General features: G+C 38.0%; 1 protein-coding gene across 4 annotated transcripts in view; it reads right to left on the bottom strand.

Moving 5' to 3' along the window:
- PDE11A (phosphodiesterase 11A) overlaps positions 1-24,804 on the bottom strand; it is a 147,909-nt gene that overhangs the window by 76,671 nt on the left and 46,434 nt on the right. For all 4 annotated transcript variants that reach the window (XM_062629378.1, XM_062629375.1, XM_062629376.1 and 1 more), the window contains exons 3-5: positions 7,217-7,306; positions 4,389-4,529; positions 2,451-2,515 (exon numbers count right to left, since the gene is read on the bottom strand). In XM_062629378.1, the coding sequence (XP_062485362.1) occupies positions 2,451-2,515; positions 4,389-4,529; positions 7,217-7,306 (296 nt within the window). The remainder of the gene's footprint in view (positions 1-2,450; positions 2,516-4,388; positions 4,530-7,216; positions 7,307-24,804) is intronic.

Below are 24,804 nucleotides of genomic sequence, written 5' to 3'. Positions count from 1 at the left end.
TACATCAGAACTGAACTCTCAAGGCTTCTAACGTTTGTATAATCTTTTAAAAGGGAAAGAAAATTTAGGAGACTTGGCAAACCTCTACTTCAAGAACTAAATGGCAAAAACAAGAGCATCAGTGTGCCATAATGGATGATAAACAAACTTGATCATGGTGTGTGCTGGAAAATTGCAAATTGAACAGATAAATGCCAATGTGGTTTTGCAAGGTATTTCTTTACAACCAACAGCAAAGAAAAAAAGATATGAGTATTCATTATATTATTTAGGGACTAAACAGTTGAGCTGCTATTAGCTAGATGGAGGAAGGGCAGAAAAAAAGCCTATTTCTTCTAAAACTGTATAAGAAAATATTTTGGGACATTAAAAGTTATATTGTCCTTGGACAATATCTCTTTCAGATAAAACTTGTAACTAGAACTATGCCTATAATCTCTTTGAATTTCCACTAAAATTTCAAAGAAATAATATTTATCTTCACTGGTGTAATGCTGAAAAAACTCATCTTATTTTTTTCCACATGAAACGTCTCATGACTTTACATCATTTGTGGCTATAGAATGCAGAATGAAAAGGGCAAAACTCCCTAGAAAAGTGCTCAAATGTCAAGGGCTCGCAGCATTGTTCTATATCCTAAATAACCTTTATTTTCCCACTGTAGTGAAAATAACTCGAGCTGTGCCTGTGCTAGATCTGAATGTGACATCATATCAGTCAGTCTAACCTTGGTCTTTGTAAAACCCACTTCATTCTTGACTGGATGAAAAATGGAAGAAAAAGCAATAAATATATTGAGAGGCACAGAAATATACGTTTATAAACCTTATGAAGACTAGCTACCAGATTACATGTATTTATTCATGTCTCAGAATAAAGTTAAAATAATCTTGACTACATGCAGAGCAGACTACTACAAATTGCTTTTTGGTAACATGCTAATATAACTATGGTAACAAGAAATGAGCCAGCTTGGTTATCTTGACACCACTCCACATTGTTTTGACTAATCTGGCTACAGATCAAGTTTCAGAAAAACAGGAACAGCCACCACATCCCTTGATTCATACTCCTGTCCCTGAACAAAAGGAATGTATTTTCACCCATTTAATTGACCTAGGAAAGACCAACTGCTACTCTGAAGTTCTTTGTCAAAAGCAGCAACTTGTTATTCCCAATATTATTTATTCATATTTAAACTTTCCTAATTTTTATCATTTGTTTTCCTTTTCCATTTTTCTCACCATTCCCATCTCTCAATTAATGCATAGGGCAGAGAAGAGAGCTAGATTCTACCCATCTTTCTGTAGGGCCCTGAACACTGCTGTCAGCTTGCCCACCTTAAAAATCATGCCGTCCATTTTTGTAGTGCTGCAAGATCAATCCATGAAAAGCATTAAGAATTATGACCAGTCAATGTGCACATTAACCTTAATGAAGTGGTAGCTTCTTATTACGCTGGACATGGAGAAATATAGCACAAAAGAAGGCAAATTACCCCAAATATTTTTAGAAGGTGCTTAAAGGGCTTAAATATGGCAAAGCACAAAATAATCTTCAAGTTTGCTATGATATAGATAGCAAATTGAATGGAAGGCCAGGTTATTCATTATGGCAGCCTTTTGAAACAGAAAATTCTAATTCAGAATCAGTATTGATTTGCATAAAACATGTATGCTAATCACTGAGTTTGGGCCCCAAAAGATGGGAGGAACCTTCTCACAGTAGCACTGAATGTTCGTCCACTTGTTTAGTATGTTGGACATTTTATGCGAACTGTTACCAGTTGTATTACCTTATAGGACTTAATACAGCAACCCCACATAAACAAAAAGTTCTTCCTACTACTACTTAGTATTATGCCTTTATCAATGTTTAAATACAGATATTACTAACAAAATATTTACTTCTATTTTGACTGGGCTCCCAAACAAGATTTAGTCAGAACATCATAATTTCTGGGAAATACACATTCCCTGAGGTTTTTAGGATTTCCAACTTGACAGCAAGAGCAGAAATAAAATTTTACTTTAAACCTTTCAACACAACTGTAATGAGGCATTTTGTAAGAGACCAACAATCTAAAATAATTTTCCAATTTTTACTTCAGTATTAACTGTGCAAAACACAGTTAATATGTCCTCCATGAGTTCAAAAATTTAAAAAAAAAAAAATCATTGGTAACTTACTGGTTTCCTCTTTGAGACCCTGATACAATGTTAGCACACTTCTATATACTCACATATATATAAAAATATAACCATGCATATTTATTCAAGTATGTCTCTATTTGAAGCAAACAGGAGTCTTATTTGAGTAAAAACTGTAGGCACTCCTTCTTTAATCAAATCTATCCAAAGTTCCATAAAAAAATAAAACTATGATCAAGCAAATTTAAAACTATGTGAAAAATAAAACAATCCATTACCATAGAAGACATGAGCACTAACCTGTTGTCAGCATCAGCATTGCATTTTGGAGATAACAACTCAAAGGATTTTGTAAATTTCACCACCTGTCACAAAAAAAGTAACTTAAAATTGTTATTAAGATTAATAAATAAGTAAGAAAACAGTAATGCAAGGTTCTTATATTTAAACTGTATTTTTAGCCAGTAGTCTTAGAATAAAAATTCAATCTGTATTCTCCCAGTGGAGAATTCATGTTCAAAATACACACTCTGCACAGTTTGCTAACAGTATCTAATCAAGTAGTATATCTTTAGATTCCTTCATGAAACCATTTTTTGCAACAGTATAACGCTTCTCTTTAAAGGGCTTTGGAACATGAATTATGGAGCTTTGTTCAACCTTTACTTTCTTTAACATAGGAAAATAAACAGAAACACTCACTTGGTCTACTAATTGCAACCAATTTTCCTTGAACTTACGTGCCAACAGAACATAAATGAAACATTTTAAGACAGGCTAATGTGATACAGAACATGTCATGGTTTTGGATGCGAGTGTGGGTCCGCTTTTTTCCACTTTGGTTCTGTATTACAAAAGCTTTCTGTGTGATGTAAAAATTACAGTATTTTAGACATGGCTTAACGTTGAGTTACTCTGTGGAGATCTATTTTGATATATAGGTTAACCCTCCAAAATTCAGGGAAATTGGGAAAATAACTGGTTTTCCAATTGTAAAAAATGACTGAGTGGGTGGCAAAAGGCCATTCTCCTATTCCAAATCAACCTAAGGTTTATGACTGATTAGAAAAAGTTCAGGCTTATCTGAATACCCTGGCTATCCACATTTCAGAATTCAGTCTAGAGGAACGAGAACTCACTGGCTGTGGTTTGGTAAAAAAACCCCTCAGTGCCCAAAGGCAGCAACAGTACCAAGAGCAGAAAAATGAAGTGAACAATGCCACCCGCAGCCTGCTACTAACACAATGTACTTTTCTGTGAAAAATGAAAATCATTTTATACTGGCAAACTTAGTGGCATTTTGTAAGAATGTAGAAGAACCGTATATTGCAATTATAAAATGGGAAGGAGGGGTTATAGGTCTAGAAAGAGAAAATAAGCTAGAAACATTACATTTCTCTGACAGAGAACATATAAATAAAATACTACCCTTGATCTTGTTTTTATGAAAGCTAATGTAATTTAGGGTATACTCCACTGAAAGTACTTAATTTCTATTAGTTTAAATAAAATAAGAATCATGTCGTTCCTCCAGAAAAGAAAATGTTGTTGGGTTTTTTTTCTATCATGCACACAGACTCATGATCCTGCCTCTGCTAATCATTTAGACATGTCACAGCCCAGCAACAAATAATCAATTACAGAGTCAGTGAATCCAAAGGTACTTGAATAGAAAAAAGACTGATATTACAAGCGACATTTTTATCCTTCAACAACTTTTCAAATCAGTAGAAAGGAGGCTAGTTCATGTTGAATTGCCTGAAAACACTGAAGGGAACTACCAATATAAAGGCAGTCACTTCTTTTACTACTAATAACAATACTCAAAAAATGTTAAGCATTTATAAAGAGGCTCTTGTACCATACAAATGGCAGTATTACAAATTCCCAGTGAAAACCCATGTCAAAACGATGTGTGAAGCACAGCTCTTCATATATCCTACATACATCTGTTCAACATAACAGAGCTGTTCAATAAAAGAATTTTTCCTTGGTTAAGTGGTCAGAGCAATTGCAAGAAAACCCTACCATACTTCGGTAATGCCAAACGTTGTGCCTACTGGGGTTAAACCAAAACAGAGCTGCTGATAAAGATTCAACCTGTACTTACCTTACATTTAAGAATGATGTGCTAGAAGAATACTTGCCATTACTCTACATATGAAACAGCTTTATGACTTAGAAGCAGCTGATCCACCATTCATTGTGCCTTGCTGCACAATGTGTAGCCATACTTACTGGTGATTCGATATCTTCCAATAGCAATACTGAGCATCGTTCACACTTCAGAAGAGTCTGGGCCCGATGCATGATTTTCTTGACAATTTTCTCCAAGTCAGTCTGTTCCTCAAAGAGGTCATTCACTACTTCTAGTAAAGCCTGCATACAAAGACAGAAAAATCTTGTATTGGTCGTAGACTTAATAATACATGGAACATTGCAAAGGAAGCATAATCCCTGGGACTGATTTTAATATGAGCCATCAGAAACTTTATTCAAATAAAATTCTTCATTATTATGGCAACAGAATTAGGGTGGGGGTATCTGAAGAAAGAAGTGTCCTGGGTTCAGCAGTAGCAGTCATGTTTTTCTCCTTCTTGGTAGCTGGTGCAGTGCAGTGTTTTGACTTTTAGCTCGGGAACAGAGCTGATAACAAGGATATTTTGGTTTGGCCAAGGACTTTGTGAGCCTCATGCTCTGCCAGGGAGGAGGGGGAGCCGGGAGGAAGCAGAGACAGGACACCTGACCCAAACTGACCAAAGAGGTATTCCATACCACAGCACGTCATGCCCAGGAGGTAACTGGGAGTGAGCGGGAAGGGCTGGGAGACTGCGGGGTTGGAGGAGGTATCGGTCGGAGCTTGGTCGGGCTGGGGGGGCGAGTTATCGGTCGGCTGGTGGTGAGGTGTTGTATTCTCTTCCCTTGTTATTTCCTTTATCATTATTATCATTGGTGGTAGCAGCAGTGATCTGTGTTATACCTTAGTTACTAAACTGTTCTTATCTCAACCCGTGGCAGTTGCATTCTTTTCGATTCTCCTCTCCGTCCCTCCGAGAGCAGGGGGAGGGCAAGAAAGGGGGGGGAAGTGAGTGAACGAATTACCTGACTGGGTTTAAACCACGACAGGAAGTGTTTCTTAGCCATAACTGGGTATAAATTAACTCCTAGCAAACAATGGGAATCTTTCAAACTATTTCACTGTAGTCCAAAAAATAATCAATGGCTGTAATCCAACTCTCCAAGTACACAGTATGGATTGAGTTACTTTATCTTCTGTGTTGAATTTGCTGATGCATTTAAACTAGATTTTATTAATTTATGGCCCATTTTGCATGCTCAAAGCTGGAAAGAAAGACATCAATACTTCCATATTCCAGTAGCACTCTGATTCAATCTTTACCACTAACAATGTCTGTAAAATATGTTTTAAAACAAAGGGCTTCCCCTCTCATTTAATATGCTTTAAAAATAATAGGCCATGTTCTTTCTTACCATGGGTCCAGAGAAGTGTGCTTTATTCTTTATTCTGGTTTAAGAGGCCAACACTAAAGAACATCCATATAGGTAAGTATATAAACGTTAGTGGTCTTAGCTCTCCTAACAGTGGTTATCAACAAAATGTGGGTCACAGTCACTGGAAGTTGCCACCATCGGTATCCAGTTCGAAAGGGAAGGCAAATATGAGTTTGTCCATAGCATGTTACCTGCCAACTAATTTTATCAAAGCTAAAGACCACCAGCAGGTAAGAAATGCAATTAAGTACAGGTTACCATGCAGTGGTCAAACACAAAGATATTTGTTATGCCTCACATGGCAGCAGCAACAAGAAACAAAGTTTATTCCTAATCCAATTTCCTGATGTGTCCAACCACCAGAATTTACCATTTTCGAATGAATAACGAGAATATCCCTAATACTATGGCCACTCTGAAGATTAAACGCTGACTCCTCAAAAAGTCTGTCATTGTTCCCTGCAGTCTGGGAATCTGCAGCAAATTTTAAGTCTCTATGTAGTCAAACAAGTATTTTGTTTGAACATTAAAGAAAAACGTCTTCAGGAGAAAATCTTTTCTTTTCACCCCATTTCTCCTCCACATCTCCATCCTAAAACATAGTGGTCTGCAGTCAGACCTAGATGGAAGACAAGCTCAGATACTCCATGACGCTTAAGTATATACACCATTAGAAAGGGCTATTGCTAGTTTTCAAAGTAGTGGAAAGCATTAGTTTCCATGCATGGAAAGCACCAATATCCTGACTATATAAATATCAATGTTCAATGTACAGACTCACCCTGCTGTAGTTTCCCCTGCTCACTGAAGCAAGAGTAGGTTCAACGCTACTGGTGGTATTTCTACTGAAGCTTTGGAGCTGTGATCCATGATAGCAAAAGTACCATTTCCTGTCATTGCAGGAAAGGTGATTAAAAAAACAAGGGGCAAAAAGCCAACAACTATAAAAAAATCCCTCAAAATTACAGTTTTATTTCTAAAAAAAAAATAAAGACTTTTCTGAGAAGTAAATGACATGTGAGCTCAGCATTATTTTCACTCCTTCGGAGCCTCCTATACCAACTCATGCATGGCATCAGCAATCATGAGTAATGTGAGTAATGTACCTAAGCAGACACACACTGTCAAAACCCTTCACATACAGGGTTTTTTCTTGCTTACTTTTATAAAGATACAGTCACATTATTTGCACATGAATTGAATATTACAAATTCAGGATGGCAAAGGTTTGATATTTCTGGAATTCTATGAGAGCTTGAATGTCTGCCAAAGCAGTGCTCTCTCCTGCACTGTCTGTATCACAAATGCAATTGTTTCAGCACTACAAAGCATGGATCTGACATCAAGAAACAACAGCCACAACCATGAGCGTATTTCCCTCCCACACTCTGTGTTTGCTACCTCAGTGAAGACAGTGATCTGTTGAAAATCCTTTTTCTTTTAAATAAAACATAGTTAAAGTGTCTGCTTAGCAAACACCCAATGCATAGCTGGAATCTGAAGGAACAAAAGACAGGAGTTTGATACTGATCCATTATACATTTTTTACTTACCCTGCTTCTGTCATACTCCTTCCTTGATGCTGCAAATAGCTGGGCATTGGATATGGCAATCCCACAGAAAGGGAGATACATCTGCATCACCTGGTATCAAAAGAAACTCCCAGTCATTAAAAACAATTGAAATTCGACACTCATGTTACTAGCAAAGAGACCTAAACGTAGGGGACATGTTCCATGAGGGTCTCAGCTTGCTCACTCTTCAACAGACCACTAAAAGCAAAACAAAAATTATCATGGACAAGGCACATGAAATGGGTGGAACAGAGATCAAAGAAGTAGGAAAGACCAAATGCATTTGAGTTCATAGGTCCAAGCAGTGAGGGTCCTCTGTAACTTGTTTGGGAAGCTGAAGATTCTCAAGTCTACAAAATGTCTGCTGAAGATACTACAGGTTCCCTAGAAATTTTTTTTTTTTTTTCTGGACTGCTTTTGTGTTCTAAGCTCAACAAGAAATCTTGAGTCACATTCCTGATGATTTCTAGAAGATCTAGAAGATTTTGGAGAATGCCAGCACAGTGGAACACAGCACGCTGATCCTAAACTATTAGTGAGAAAGCTGATTTTCTTCCAAATAAAGGGGAAGGGGAGAGGTGGGAGGTTAATGAACATGCTTTGAGAAACACCCCTGATTCACCACTGTACATTAAGAAAGATTGGAGAAGAGTGACTGGGAAACTATTTTGAGGTGCACAAGATGACTTTAGGCTAGCTGTGCGGAATGAATAAATTAGGCTAGTCAAATACCTGTAGGACTGGCACTTTCACAAAGACGGCAATGGATCAAAGTCCAATAACAGTAGCCACAGAGTGATAACATGACTGTAACATACTGTCACTGCTGAATGGTAGCTTAAATCTGAGACATCAAAGTAAATTTTATAGGTGCTGAAAAACCTTAACATTTGCAAAGCCAGTGAGAGTCAGGACACTCAGCTGTTTACCGAGCCAAAAGAGTGCTTACAGCAGCTAACCTTTCTCTCTGCTTTGTCAAGTGGGAGATCCAGGGTAAGCAATCCTTTCTGTGACAAGTTTTGGCATCAAGAAGGTGGCATTTGTCTTTGAAATTCCATTTAATTAGAAAATCACTGCTAATCCAGGGAAACAGGCTATTGAGACTGTTGGGGGGGGGGAGGGAAGAAAACTGTAATCATCCAGGAGAACCAGAACAGCAGCAATTGCTGTTGTACTTTATCATCCTTAAATACCCCATTGGCTATATGTCTACTTCACCTGTGTTTGAGTAATGATTTTTTGAAAAGGATCTTCGGATCCTGAATTTTCTGCCTTCTCAGCTGCCATTCTTTCATAATAACTGCAGAATTTAAGGGAGCACAAATACACCCATACTGCTAGTTTGCAAACACTTTCATCCTTTTCCCATCAAGGTTCTCTCTGAATGAAAATGACATACTTTAGACCCTATGAACACTCTTGGAAAGGCAGTAATTAAACTAGTAAACTATTGCACTTGATCTGCAGGAAAGAGTAGACAAAGTGAAAAATAAAGACAGACTATTAACAATCACTAGGAGGGGTTAACTTTTTAAATGGTTAAGAACTGAGAAAATTCTGCATATTTCAGTTTAGATAATATAGATAGGGTTTTGTTCCATTTTTTCTTGTAATAGTACTAAATACAAGTAAGAGATACAGAGTAGAAAAACTTTAACCCAAGAAAAGTCTGATCTTTAATACATTTATGAATATTATAGTGAGACTGGATATATCTTTTACTAAATAAAAATAATTAAATACTAGTATTTATTGCCCTACATTGGAACCTCTATTCCCAAAAGTAATGTTAACCTGTGGCAATGGAAAGCATACAAGAAGTTTATGAACCTTCAGCCACCACAAAACCAGCAAATAAATAGCAAAGATGTCTTTTTCAGCAAGAAAAAAATACGACTGTGCAATGTTGAAAAACATTGCTCTCTGCAACCCAAGATTCCAAGGCACTGACTTTATATAGAGATTAACATTCATAAAACACTTGTTTATGAAATGTCAAGAGTTTGAAAAACTGCTGACTTACATAATTCTTTTCACCCCTCAAGCTAATTGTGTAAGGTGCCATGCAACTATGAAGAAGACACCAAGTTAAGATAGAAGAAATTAATAAATTTCTACACCTATGGATAAATAAATAAGTAAATGAAAAACCAACTGTCGGGTAGAAAGGAACAACCCTGTGACAACAGATAAATCTATTACCCCTGTTTGCCTAAGAATAATTGACAAAACAAACAAAAGCCTCCTGTCATTCCTCTTTTGTACTTTCTGAACAGTGTGACTGCTGCCTAAACTGCTTTCAGCAAATTATAATGCAGTACCAAATAAATAAAAAATAGACACATTTCTAGTGATAACTGAATCTTAAATAAGATTTTTTAGCCAAAATTGCAGAACGGAGTAAAAAGCAATTATTACATTCTGAATTCAAATTAGAAATTTAAATCAGTAGGACTCAAGACTGCTTCACAACCACCTCCAACATCTTGATGCTATGGCTGTTGAAACTCTACACAAATATAGTGGAACATAATATTAAACACTTGCGTAAGCCACAGCACATACTGGGAGGAGCTGTTATTTTCAGTCACTTCAGGGATTTTTCCCTAAAAAAAAAAAAAGTTGAGAAAATCGCACATACCACTATGTTGTGCTTTAAGCCCAAGCCAGCAACTCAGAATCATGCAGCTGCTTGCTCACTACCTCCCTTCTTCTCTCTGGTCCCAGCAGGATGAGGAGGAGAATCAAAAGAATGTAAACCCCACGGGTTAACATAAGAGCTGTCCAGTAACTAAAGTATAATATAAAACTGCTGGTACTACTACCAATACTAATGATAAGGGAAATAACAAGGGCAGACAATATAAAACTAAAAAGGGAAGGGGGAAAAACAACTCAACAATAAATACAAGTGGCTCACAATACAATTGCTCACCGCCTGCTGACTGATACCCAACCCAACCTAAACTAATTAAGCAGTTATCTGGGCCTTCTGGGTAACTCCCCCCAGTCTATATACTGGGCATGATGTGCTGTGGTATGGAATACCCCTTTAGCTACTTTGGGTTAGGTGTCCTGTCTCTGCTTCCTCCCAGCTTCTCATGCTCCTCCCCACTGGCAGAACATGAGAGACTGAAAAGTCCTTGATCAGAGTAAGCATTACTTAGCAACAACCAAAAACATCAGTGTATTATCAGCACTGTCCTCAGACTAAAGCCAAAACACAGCACTGCACCAGCTACTGAGAAGGAGAAAAATAACCATTACAACTGAACCAAGGACACCCTATAAGCTAGATACATCTTTTTTTCCTGCTTTTAGGTGGCAGGTATATAACTACTAATCCTCTGATGCTCCAAGGTAAAAAGCATATAAGCATATTACATCACTGAACCATAACACACTGTAATTCCATTTCCATTCCTTCCGATTACTACCATTTCTCCTTAAACAAAAGGATGTAACTTATAATGACTATAAATCACAGTCCATATTTTACTACCTTCATTCTCCAGCATGGGTATGCTTCAGTAATATAATACTGACTTTTGGTAACAGCAAATAAATTGCACAGAAGACTAAATTGTATTGTGAGGACAAGGTATTGAAAGGTTGGTCAAAGACACATTATTAAGTAGCACATAACAGAAAATGACACAGATAAATGACATGGTTATGTTAACTTGCCTTGCTGATACAAGATCTTGTAAGAAGGAGCAATTTTCTTTATCCCTGTCTGCTGCTCTTCCTGTGGCACTAAACAGGCCAGGACAGCTTGCTTCTACCAGCCAACATTTGTACAGGTTTTACCAAGCGGTTTTGTTAAATAGTGAAGCCAACCTGATGCTGGAACTTGAAAAGGAATCACTGACACTTGATCCAAAGGTTGAGTATATGACATGTTTCCATTGCACTAATGCATAAAGATTGGTGTGAAACTAATGAAAAAACACCTAACATACCCTTCTGAAAGACATAAAATAATTTTCCTTTGCTATACTGAAGTCCATTTAAATTTTCTTTCAGATATACTCCATTTTGAAACAATGGAGTATATCTGAAGGAAAATTTCCTTCCACATCTATTTTGAGCTAATTACACAAAAAGAGCCTGCAGACTTATTAAACAAAACATTTTCCTAAGAAAGTAAATAGAATATAAAACCTTCGAAAATATAGCTTTAACAGATATACCTCATTAATTCATTTTGGCAAATAAGATTAGCTGAATTGATTCATCACAGTACTATTGCAGCATATTAATGAACAAATCAGTAAATATGTAACAAAGTATTTTATAAAAATTATGTTAAATCTGAATAATAAGCTAATCTAATGAACCTGCCAAGATGTTGGAAGAGACTTCTTTTTTTTTCATGCCAACTATAAGGCATCAGATACAATAACTGCAGCTTAACAAGATTATACTGTGAATTACTTGAGCATTCAAGTTTCAGGTAACCTGACACAGTTTCTCACATCTAGCTCTCCAAGAAGTACGGCATCCTTGGGTAGCAACTCCACTCACTTCACAGATTCACAGCAGCATAAAAGAGCTAAAAAGCTGTGCTCACTTACAAACGGTTCAATATTTTATCAGAGCAGGAAACCTTATATGAAAAGACAATGAAGTAACAGGCACTGGTTCAATATCTCAACCTTCTCATTTGAAAATTATATTTGTTTGTTATGGGGCTATTTTATGTTAGGAGCATTAAGATACAACCACCAAGGGAATGAACAGGATAAGTACTGGAGGCTTTAACATTCAATTATGCAACCACATATATTTTCAGCTAGGTCCTGAAGATGATGTATCCTTTCTGCAAAACTACAGTAAGATCAAATAACCACCCTGACCATAATTACTTTTTCCTTCCCACAGAAGGATATAGTCCCATTGCTTTAGCATCTCCACACATATCCAGACTTGTATGCCCAAAGTTAGAGCTTGAAATCCACAGTAAGACCTGCAGCAGTAGTCTGATATCTGGAAGTACAAAGCATTTCCAAATTCTGCATTACTAACTCTTAGGACAAGCAAGCTGCAACCTGTGCTTGTTTCACTGGGCTTTTTATGGCATCAGTTCTGAGATCCAGATGAAGCTGCCATGGTTTAAGCCCAGCCGGTAACAGAACCACACAGCTGCTTGTTCACTCCCGTACTTCTCCCCACTCCCAGTGGGATGAGAAGGAGAATCAGAAGAATGCAGACCCCATGGGTTAAGATAACAGTACAATAACTAAAGTATAATACAAAACTATTACTACTACCAATAATAATAAATAAAAATGGGAAAGAATATAAAACTAAAAGGAGACAGGGAAAAAAAAACAACAATAAACACAAGTAATGCACGACACAATTGCTCACCACAATACAATTGCTCACCACCTGCCAACCGATACCCAGCCTGACACAAGCAGCGATCTGGGCCTTCTGGGTAACTCCCCCCAGTCTATATACTGGGCATGACGTGCTGTGGTGTGGAATACCCCTTTGGCTACTTTGGGTCAGGTGTCCTGTCTCTGCTTCCTCCCAGCTTCTCATGCCCCTACTCACTGGCAGAACATGAGAAACTGAAAAGTCCTTGATCAGAGAAAGCATTACTTAGCAACAACTTAGAACATCAGTGTGTTATCAGCACTGTCCTCGGACTAAAGCCAAAACACAGCACTGCACCAGCTACTAAGAAAGAGAAAAATAACTGTTACAGCTGAACCAAGGACAGAAGTGCACCAGTTCTCCCTCAGAATTTCAGAGCACAGTCTTCCATATGCTTCCTCTTCACAATCTGAATTCCATAGGCTAGAGGTTCCATACCTGGTGGCATAGTCATTTGAGCATACCAGCATCAGAATGTCCTGAGATGTAACACTCATTTTCCTTTCATCTGGCTTTTCATAGATGCTGAGGCATACTCAGAATACGTAAGTTAGTAACGTGCTTATCAGTGTTCCTCTGAACTGCTAAACATAAGTTAAGGGTTTCTCTCATGATCTGGGCTTGGCTGTCACAATAACTTCATAGTGATATAAACTTTTTCACTGTCAGAAAGAGGCAGGAGAGACCACCCCTGGTCAAACTCTTTCTGATAACACCTTTCCCTGCATTGCACAGACTGGGGATGATGGTCCTTGCAGAACCTAAAACTGCTTCCCTTGCTACCCAAGAAAAGGCCCTGCAGGCTCGTACTTTAAAACTTCGAAAGAAAGCTGTTTTCTATAACTGGGTGCCTCACAGGAAATAAGTTGGGAAATCTTCTCTTCACAAGAAAGTATAAAAATCCTTAATATAGAAATAGTTTCCCATATAAATATATAAACAGTTTCCCAGCTGCAGTGTTGTTTTACCCTCACACAGAGCACAAACTCCATATCAACCACAGAACAGTACGAAATATTACTTTTCTTACTCCATTTAAGAATATAGGTGTTAATATCTGCAGGTCTCAACATATCTTTTGGCAGACCTGCAATGCAGAAAGTTATTAGCTAATTGTGAAAACCAGCCAGTGCTGCAATGGCAGCATGCTGCAAAAATAAGGTGCAGCTTCACGCTTGCTGGCTGGAAAGAAGCCCTGAGTACAGCTTCAGCTAAATGCAATGACATTCACCCTGCCTCCCCCACATGCGGTTTCTCCTGCACTAAGCATCCTCAGAGAGCACCCAATGCCATAACTATCAGCTAGATATAGTCAGACTCATGACTTCTGCATTCTACAAGCATCCCCCTGTCTGTGGTCACAAACAAAAACAAGCTGATGTCTGGTGAAAGAAGCAGCTGCTCAGCAAGGTTTGTGTACCCAATCTGGCACAAACTCCAGGTTAAGCTCTCTGCAAATGCTTGTCTGGTTCAACTGTTTTCTTTAGTGTCCACAGGAGCCACTTCTCTTTACACAGCTTCTTTGGTAAGTAAGCCTGTGGGGAAAATGAGCTAGTAGAGGCTTCCTAGAAAGACAAAAAAAGTCCTTTTAAAGTAAATGTTTTGCTACAGTTTCAAGTTATAAAAGTTTTGTGGACATGCTAAAAACCAAGTCAGGGAAGCCAGCTGCCCTTTGAAACACTTCCTAAAGTGTTAAAAATAGGTTCAGGTAATGAAATATTTTACTGAATTCTGAAAACCATAGACCAAAAGCAATTGCAAAATGGTTAAGCACAAGCATTCATCCAGACTCCATTACTTTCTGTCAGCTGCACAGAGTCTAGCTATCCATGCCTCTGGTAAAATCTGATCGACACCTAGGCTTGCAATTCTCAGAAATATTTTCCAAAATTACTTTTCCATCCCAAGGATGGACAGCACAATTGCTTGGTAGAGACACTGTATGAATTATGGGCATACAAATACAGCACATAGCACCCTCCTGTATCAGTGAACCTGCAGAGGCTCACAGGGCAATTTTCTACTGCTGACATTTTGTTTGAGGTTCTTTTTAGTTTCATTTGCATGTGATTGTTACTTATGCAGTACCATAAAAATGCCTTAATGCTCACAAAGAGCAGCATCTCTGTCCTATAAAGCTCACTAACTGGAAGCTTTTGGTGGCTGTAAACAGCCTGAAAAAGACTGTAAGAGCATTTCTTCAGCACTGCGACTCTGTGCTTGCCTGCCTCATATAATTACTGGCACACATTCAAACCAGATAACTGCGTCACCAGACAGATTACAACAGTCATCTGCTGTAGGAGCAGACTGATTACAGTTTGAAAACCTGAATCTTATGTAGGTCGCTGTCCTCACAAGCCATGGGACTGGGAGACTCTCACATGCAGGACCAAGGGGCAGGAGTGTAGCTCAAACAAGTTCAGCCTCAGCCTCTGACCATTTTTTAGGCCCCCATCACTGACCTTCTTTTGCTACAGCACAAAACCCATCTTCTCTTTTTTTTCTACTACACACCTAAGATCTTTAAACAGGGAAAACAAACGAGCATATTGACTTCTGTTTACTTTAATGCAGTTGTAAAACTATTTCTATAGAGAGAACTATACACATCTACTACTCCTATTTCATTTTTCTGGCAGAAATTTGGAGGTTCCTTGCGCCAGTCACTTTGCAGCTAAACATTATTCATGTCTGCCCTCACTATCATAAGGTAAAGTTAAGAAAAAAGAAATATCTAAAACCACTGAATTATTTTGTCATACACAAAAACATTGGCACTGGCTATTAAACCTATTTTTAGCAATATTCTGTAAGACGTTTTTAAACATGTTAATGTTGCACTGAATTTAGCTCTTGGTATAAAGTGGGAAGGACAATAAATTGTACTGTAAATTTCCACAGAGCACCTCATTTTAAATGCTGTTGCTCCAAATAAATCTGAAATATGAAAACATTTCTACTGCAGACTAGAAAGTCAAAAATAATTTAACTATATGCAAAATGGCTACTATTCTAGGATCCAATCTTCTGATCTTATACATGCAAAAATCCAGCAATTTTCACTGGAAATTTTTCCTTCTCTTACACATACCCGAATCAGTGATGCCTAGTAATAAGCCCTGTCCCAGCAAACACTTCAAACTGCCACTCAGGTATTCAACATGATACAAAGCCAGCATTTCCAGCATGAAAAACAGGAGTAAGAAGAGGGGAAAAGTTACACAAGGCGTAGCAGTCAAAGACAAAAAAATAGTGACACAAGGAGCATCACCATGTTAGTGCAAGTACCTGTAAGCCAAATGCCTGGCATTCAGCACTCAGTCCTGGGAGCTCAGCAAAAAAGCACATGAAGCTTGAAATCAAGGAAAAGACACCTTACAGGCAGCCTGAGTGTTATGCTTCTATATTATAAGCAAGTTGAAAGCCATGGAGATTCCTCAGTGCAAGGGCTCCTGAGGACTCTCAAATCTGGATGGTGGAGGTAATGCACCATGTCTGTGCAAGCACCTGCAGCTAGAAGGCCATTAAATCAACCTGACAATTACAGCTGATGTTTCTTTATCAAGTCCAGTGTTTCCATCCATTAGTTTTGAAAGTTGGCAGTGCACCATCCTTTGGAGAAAGTCTTACTGAGAAGTGTTAGGCATGTGTTATTAGTTTGTTTGAAATAACATGAATGAGCAGCACCATGAAAGGTCACAAATGTCCTCAAAACTGCAACTCCTACCCACCAATTAACTTTCTTTCCTTCAAAGGTTGAGCATCAGTCATCTTTGACACATCTGAATTATATTATCACTTTAATAAAAGTCATGCTGAGAGGGTTCGGAGAGAACATTTCACCTGTGTAACGTTTTCCACAGCGACTAAGAGTGGCTGTTACTGCCTGGCTCCTCTCTCCTGTTTGAAAATGAGGCAGTAGAGGCCAGTGTCCAGACACGGGAGCCTGCAGCCATTGTGTAAGGCAGGAGGTTCTGCAATGCCTTAAATCTCAGTATATCAAAGCACTTTGGCAGATCAGACCATGAACAAAGTTTTACAGCAGCAGTATCATGTCATTTTTTTTTCCTTTTCTAGAGACAGCAAAACGGAGCCAAAGAAAGATTAAGTGATTTATCTGAGGGGAAGAACAAGGTCAGGAAGAAATATTTTGTCAAAATTTTGGAAAACCTCCATTCCCACTATGCCTGAATCAGTGTACCCAGCCTGCCCGAAGACACTTATAAAAGCTTTGTAAATGTCACTGCATGAGATGGGAAGATCTTTGCATTGGCACTGCAGAGTGAAGAGCAGTGAAGACCAATACTATCAATGCTGAAAAGAAGAGCTGCAGATCAGAACTTTAAACTGGCATAGCAGAATTAGTAAGTATCACTGCTTCAAAATTGATTTTTCCTACAACACAATTGCAGACTTCAGTTTTAACCTTTCAAATTGCACCACGTGTGATCTCTGGCAGATACTACCTATAATAACCAACCATGCAAATTGTTATTGAAAGCAAGAATAAATTCCATATTCATCCATACATTGAGAATGTCATCTTCAAGTCACAATTCTACTTACAACTCAGTTGCCATCTCCAGTTCTTGTCAATGATGAAAACTAGATTTATTCATATACTTCTTGCTGCTGAAAACTGTTTCTCCTAATTCTTGCCTTAGTCATAACTGAAGTGTCTTTTACTTTTTGTACAAACTAAACGTTATCTTTAGAACCAGAGTGCAGGCATGGAATCAGAATCACAAACTGGTTGAGGTTGGCAGGGACCTCTGGAGGTCATCTGGTCCAACCCCCTGCTCAAGCAGGGCCACCTAGAGCTGGTTGCCCAGGACTGTGTCTTAGACAGCTTTTGAATATCTCCAAGGAAGGAGACTTCACAACATCTCTGGGCCACCTGTGCCATCACTCAGTAACTCTCACAGTTAAAAAGTGTTTACTGATGTTCAGGCAGTTTCCTGTGTTTAAGTTTATGGCCATTGTCTCTTGCTGTGAAGAGACCTTGAGAAGAGTCTGGCTACATCCTCTTTGCAACCTTCCATCACCTGTTTATACACACTGATGAGAAATCCCCATGAGACGTCTGTGCTAAACAGTCTCAGCTCCCTCAGCCTTTCCTCATTGCAAAGATGCTCCAGTCCCTCTAATAATTTTTGTGTGTATGTTCATTGGACTCTGTCAAGTTCATCCATATATTTATTGCTCTTAGAAGCCAGAACTGGACATGTTGGTATGAGTCCTGAGTGAATCTCAATCCTGTTGTTGCATAAATACTGCATGCAGTTTAACCAAAAAAAGAATTTATCATGTCTATATGTAACAGTCTGCACAGAGATCAGTGATATTACTAAGTTCCTACTCAGGTTCATTGTTTTTTGGGTTTTGTTTTTTTTTCCCCATGCTGAACTAACAGAAAGAGAATGTTTCTGGAAGAGTTTACTGCAGAGTCCTGATACCCTGCCATGCTGAGTTCCTCTTCAGCAAGGTGGGCATTCTTGACTGACTAAAGCCAATGCTGGTAAAAATCTTTCCTTTTAACTGAAACCCCAGCTGGAATACAAAAGCCTGAATCTAACACATAAACCAGTCAGGTTTCCCAGGTTAAATTGTGCCTGGTATGAATAAGTTTAGCTCCTCTGATTGCCCACTGTTTGTAACACTAGTCCAAAGGAGATGGAAAGGGTTCCTTCTGCTCAACTAGAAAAAAAGGGGGAAGAAGATTTTCTTATGCAGGTGAGATCTAGAATTTGAGTGACAGCTTCAGCTTAAGCCAGGGACTCAGGACACCAGCTTTATTCCCTTTGCATTACTGCTTGTCAATCAGAGCATTTCTAGGGTTTCTTAAGATACTTTACTCCCAAATGAAAAAAAGTATCTTCAACAAGCAGAAATATCCCACAAAAGACAAATAACTAACCCTGCCTTTCACCACATTACTTTCTGTCTCTCTTCCAACCAGGATGCATCAGTACCTTGAACTCTTCTTCCACAATACATAAAAGCATCACAACACAACATAACACCACCATAGCTTTTACATAAATCCTTATGTTATTTTGTTGAGTTTCTCCCCAACATAGGGAAATTTGCCAGTGGTTTTTCTACATTTGCCTATTTGGACTTCACATATATATTTTGTGACTAACATCATTGCTACTGAACATCATAGCTTTTATGCTGGTGACACTTGTCTACACATACATTTCTCCTGAAAGGTCTTATTCTCCTTTCCAGTTTTTAAGGTGAAAAATAAGGAATACAGTGTATTCTCAATGTATCATTTTTACCCATATACTTTTTCTTAGAAATGCAATATTTCTGCAAAAGTGCAGAAACTTGTTCTAGCAGAATGGATTATGCAACTTGACACACTTGAAAACACTGTTATTTGAAACTGATTATCCCAATTAGGCAATCTGAATTAGCTTCTTTTATAGCATTTTGAGATCTGATTAAAAGCACTGCTAACTCAACATGCAATTTCTACCTATCACACTGTGTTAATGTTTCACATGAGGTAGTAGGAGAATAAAACCTACAAACCTTTGACAAAGAAAACAGTTCACAAACTATGTGTTGAGCTCATATAAGAAAAAAAGTGGTACACAGCAGCAATATCCTCTTTTGAACTGCTTCCATGCAAAATGACAGAATTTGCTAGAGGGAAAGTTATCTATAAACCTAGACAGTATCATTCTTAATGGTCTAAAAAAACCCCAAAACTTAAGGTTAGTAACTACGAAACTAGAGACAGATGAAAGCTAACGTAATACTAGAATAATTTTTTACACCACAAGAAGGAATAAAAATGCTAATTCTTATTAGATTCAAATGATAGGAGCTTTTGAAAGGCCATCATGAAGTACAAAAAAAAAAAAAATCTTTAACTGTTTTCTTAATAAAACTGTTTACAGAAAAGTGTGTTGAGCAATTGCATTACCTCTCCTCTTCTTCATTATGAGCACAGTTTAAAGGAACAACAGCAGAAAAGTAGCTGCAGTAATATATCCAACATCTTAATTTGGATTTATGTGGTTGTAACTTACAGAATTTTGTCGTCTTTAAAAGTGTGGAAATGTGGTTGATGCCTCAAGGACATTTTCATCAGCTCTGGCTCTATTGGTTCCACTGATGGCAGACCGACGTCAAAGTTTCTTTTACCCTTTCCAAGCAGATGCCGGTCAGAAGCTGAGCATAAATATTTACAGAATTTCAGAATTATGAAACCTGAATCACATCATTGTAGCCATGTAATTTTTAATACAGCCTGTTTGGTCTGACATTCCCTGCTTTCTCTGTATCGCTGTTCTGGGTCTACCAGGATGTCCAAGTCTCACATTTTACTATTTAATCCATGCACAAGAACATACCAATAGAAACAGAAAACGAGGTGACCATCTCTGTGCAGAACTTTGAATCCTATCCCTGATTTCAATGACAGCAAGTAAGAAAAATATGTAGTATAATAAGATCTAAAGCCATAATTTTAGAGAAAGTGATCTAAATTTGTGTTTCAGTTTTCCATCTTCACTGCAAAAATAGGAAAAGAACACATATGGGGAAAAAAATATTGTCCAGCAAATAGTAAAATGAATCATTGTTTATCTTCATAAGTTACACAATCCGCAATATTGAAAATTCTAGAATGCAAAGTGGTGAAAAAGAATCCATTTCTGTCTTTAATCTTTGTTTAAAAAAAAAACAACTAATATTGAAGCATTTTTGAATTTAATTATTTTGCCAGGGATCTTCAGTAGACATTAGTAAGAAAGAATCATTACATGGATGAGAGCCAGGTATTCCCTTTCACTTCAAGTTCAGCCTTGAAAGCATAAACTTTGCCAGACCAGTTAGTTACAAGGCAGGCATATTTCTGATATAAAAGCTCTTTTTTTTTTTTTTTTCCCTTTCCCTGGAATTCTCTCCAAAAATATCCCCTTTTAAATGAGTGCTATTTTGGTAAATGCTGATTTCTTCCTTACAGCCTCCATTAACTCTGCAATCAGGAAGGTCAATTTCATTAACTTTTTCCAGTTTCAGTTCATGAAATTTTAAGAATAAGATCAAGTAATACTTTGGGTATTTCCCCGATTCCTTAGAACTTACAAGTACATGCTCTACAACAACAATTTACAGAATGTAGTTTTAACACACATTTTTTGGGTGTGCATGTGGGGCATTTCATTTGAAATTTTCGTAATTAACTCAGACACTAAATTAATGTCTTCCAAAACTGCCTTTTGAGCATGACTGATCCACAAAGCATCAGGATAAGTACTGTATTCCTGTCATGCTTTAAGCCCAGCTGGTAACTCAGAATCACACAGGCACTCTCTCACTCCCTTCTTCTCCCCTACTCCTGGCCGGATGAGGAAAATTGAAAGAATGTAAAACACATGGGTTGAGTTAAGAACAGTCCAATAACTAAAGTATAATACAAAACTACTGCTACTAATAATAATGATGATATGGGAAATAAAAATGGGAAAGAATATAAAACTAAAAAAGGAAAGGAAAAAAAAACAACAAACCAAAGTGATGCACAATACAATTGCTCACTGCCCACTGACCGATACCCAGCTCAAACCGGGCAGTTATCTGGGCCTTCTGGGTAACTCCCCCCAGTTTATATACTGGGCATGATGTGCTCTAGTATGGAATACCCCTTTGGCTACTTTGGGTTAGGTGTCCTGTCTCTGCTTCCTCCCAGCTTCTCATGCCCTTACTCACTGGCAGAGCATGAGAGACTGGAAAGTCCTTGATCAAGGTAAGCATTACTTAGCAACAACTAAAACATCGGTATGTTATCAGCACTTCCTCAGACAAAAGCCAAAACACAGCACTGCACCAGCTACTGAGAAGGAGAAAAATAGCTGTCACAGCTGAACCCAGGGCAGTCCTGTATTACCGCAACTTTGAGTTTTAAGACTGGGTGGACTCAGCAGCCTGACTTAAAAAATCTGATTTTTAATGTACTGCAGACTTCAAGGGGCTGATGAAAGTGTGTGGGCTGGCTTGGATGTGAGCCATGCTTTTTCCATACATCATTGTGTCTCCTGCACTAATGACTCACACCTGCACATGCTCTCCGATTTCTAAGCAAAGTTATTTATGAACTGGAACTGCAGTGCCTAACCTTGGTGGTATAACTATACAGATCATGATTTATGTAAAGCACTTCCCTCTGAAACATAGACAATTTGGGGACACTGAATTCACTCTCTTTTCAGATGCAATGAAAACTGGACTCAGCTTCTCCCCTGATAAAACCCACATAGTAATTTTATCTTGCAGGCCACTATGGAACTGATGTGGTGAAGATAAGCACAATCATAGACCTCTGAGGGCCCCTCAACATAGAAAAACACCCTATCTTCTCTCATAGCAGGTATTTGCCACACAGGCTATTTATACCTGGAGACTTGCATGTTGCAGACCACTGCAGACAAAAAAAAAAAAAAATTTATTAAAGCAAAAATACTGTTGCTCCAAGCTGATGATTACAGTCTTGCCTGAAGTGTCTCACTCCCTGGTCCAGAGAAGTATTCAAACCTTCACATTACAATCTCTGCTTTCAGACCCTCTTCCCCAGTGCTGAGTCTTTTGCTAGTTAAGACTGCAGGAGCATCAGCATTTGGTAGCAATTATGTATCTTTTTCTACTTCCTTTGCAAGTGGCCATGAAGTGTTTTTACTTCAGAGTCAGATGGGGCAATTTGTCTCCCTTTCTTTCTGTGGGGTAATTTGGTGAAGGACACAGAAAAACCAGTTCAGAACAACCACCTGAATGACTTCTCCATGAGCATTATAAACCATACAACATGTTACATCCTAAAAGATATAAAACAGTGATCTGCTGAAGTGTGAATTTTCAAAGATGTTAATCTTACACCTAGTAAGCACACAGCATCCTTAATGCTGAAAATCATATAACGTTTTGGATGTTGGATTCAAGTGATTGTGTATCTAAACAAAGCTCTGTTTAAATGGAAGAAAACCAAGCCTTTATATATAAGCAAGCCTCTAACAGTTATTTATGTAGACATGCATTTTCCTTCCAGCAACACAAGGTTCTTCCAAACGTACACTTAGGTATACTTCATTGTGGGCCCCAAAAGAAAAACAGTAAGGTATTAATATTAATATGGCTGTTGAACTGCAGACTGGAGGGCATTTGATTTCAGGTAGCTGAGTTGTGCTCAGAAATCAGTTTCACACTGTATGGTGCAAATTTAATGATGTTAAGGGCTTACTTCTGCCTATGTTACCAACAGTTCAGTCTACAGCCAATTTATTTTAAATATTTACAGAGCACTTAGCAAAACAAGTCATCACTTCCAGTTGATACTACTTTAAGTAATATCATAGATCATTCAGCCTTAGTTTTATTCTGTAGTACCAAGGAGTGAAATATTTCACAAACTGAGTAAGTATATCTGGTCTTTAAGTTACAGAAATAATAGGAAAACTGTGTGTCCTTTCATCGTACAGGCTATTCTCCTCTCATAGATATTTAATTAAAAAAATGCTGAAAAGAACAGTGATTTTGACTTGATTAGGATTTGAGTAGGCTTGCTCTTATTTTGTTTCTGTAGTTTTGGACTGCAAAAGTTGCTATTAAACAAGCAAGGAATACTAACCAAAGCAAGGCTGAATGATCAGGGAAGTCCCCTGGGTCATACACCCTTGGTTCTTACAGCTGAGTAGAACAACAAAAGAGATGCAAAGAGAAATTCAAATTCATCTCACTGTATATCTGCCCACAACTGCTTTCTTTCTGCTTTTATTCATTTCCCATATGAGTTTAAACATTTTCCCCTTGCCCAGTAATTTTATCTTAACTTTATGTGCTTAGGAAATAATCAGTCTTAGTTTAGATTATCTTTCAATAGGCATACGGTCTTGTTGCAGTCCTTACACCCACTCAGTTTTCCATCTTTTCTACCTTCTTTATTCTCTTCTCAAAATTCTTTTTTTTTTTTTTTTCAAATCCATCTCCACTTACCAATCAATTTTAATTTAGCTATTGCTTCCTGGAAAAAAAAAACCTCTGTCTTACTTTGTTTTAATTCATTTGATGCTGTGATTTTTTTTTTTTTTTTTGTAGAAAGATGTCCACTAAAAATAAAAGTCCTCTATTCATGGAAATGGAACAGCCCAAGAAAGAATGTGCAAATTCTACATGCTAGCCTGTCAGTTGTCCTAAAATACAATATAGGCAGGTAACGTTTTTTTTGGTACTTTTTTCATGACAAAATTTTTACCAGTACCTATGTGACAGTGGGTTTTTTGATGTTTCTGAGAAACTGCACCCAAAGCATAAATTGATTTCTCTGAAAAAGACCAATAGATGGTGCCAGTAGTATCAAAACCAAAGTACCAGAAAGCTCTATATCATTATACTAATTGCCTGGAGCATTTAAACAGAGAGCTTGCTGCAACTTTTTATGTGCAAATAGATTCTTGATTCTGAAGACAGTTCATTTTTAATTAGCAACTGTAAATCTGATTTCAGAGGCTGGGGAAAAAAAAAACAAAACAAAAAAATCCCCACAAATGCCTCCCTCCCCCCCCCCACTTTTTCAAGCTCCCATTTCTCACAGCTGCTGGTCTTACGAGGAAACAATTAGCCAGTTTTTGCATTGGCATTGCTGCTCCCTCCTTCCCATCTATACATCTTTACCCCTTGCAGATTCATGGAAAGTCAAAACCAATATCCATACCGATAGGAGAAAGGAGGCTCCAGAGTACAAGGATATTTCTGACTCTATCTGCTTTCATCCACATGGCTAGCAGGCAATCTCTGCACCACCGAGCAGCCTCACACGGTCCCACTGGTAGACAGTTGTGCTGGCAGCACACGAGACCCCCCACGCGATACAGGGCATATTCTTGCTGGTATAATGCTCTTGAAGGTGCTACTTCTGGTTGGATACGCATTTTGTATCAGTCTGGTTGTTCATATATATGAAATCACAGAAGATGAAATGCTGACCTAAACCATAATTGTGCTAATATATGTATTTTGCTAAAACAAAAAAAAAACAATCACCCCAAAACAAATACACACACCAGCCCCAAAACAAACAAACAAAAAACCCCGACAAAAAAACATATACACAAAAAGATCCCACAACACAACCAAACAACAAAACAAACAAACAAACAAAAAGGGGTGGG

This window comes from Pezoporus occidentalis, unplaced genomic scaffold (genome assembly GCF_034315485.1).
Source record: "Pezoporus occidentalis ecotype Australia unplaced genomic scaffold, CSIRO_AGI_Poc_V1 ctg332, whole genome shotgun sequence".
Lineage (NCBI taxonomy): Eukaryota > Metazoa > Chordata > Aves > Psittaciformes > Psittacidae > Pezoporus > Pezoporus occidentalis.
This window is presented reverse-complemented; position numbering and strand designations above follow the sequence as displayed.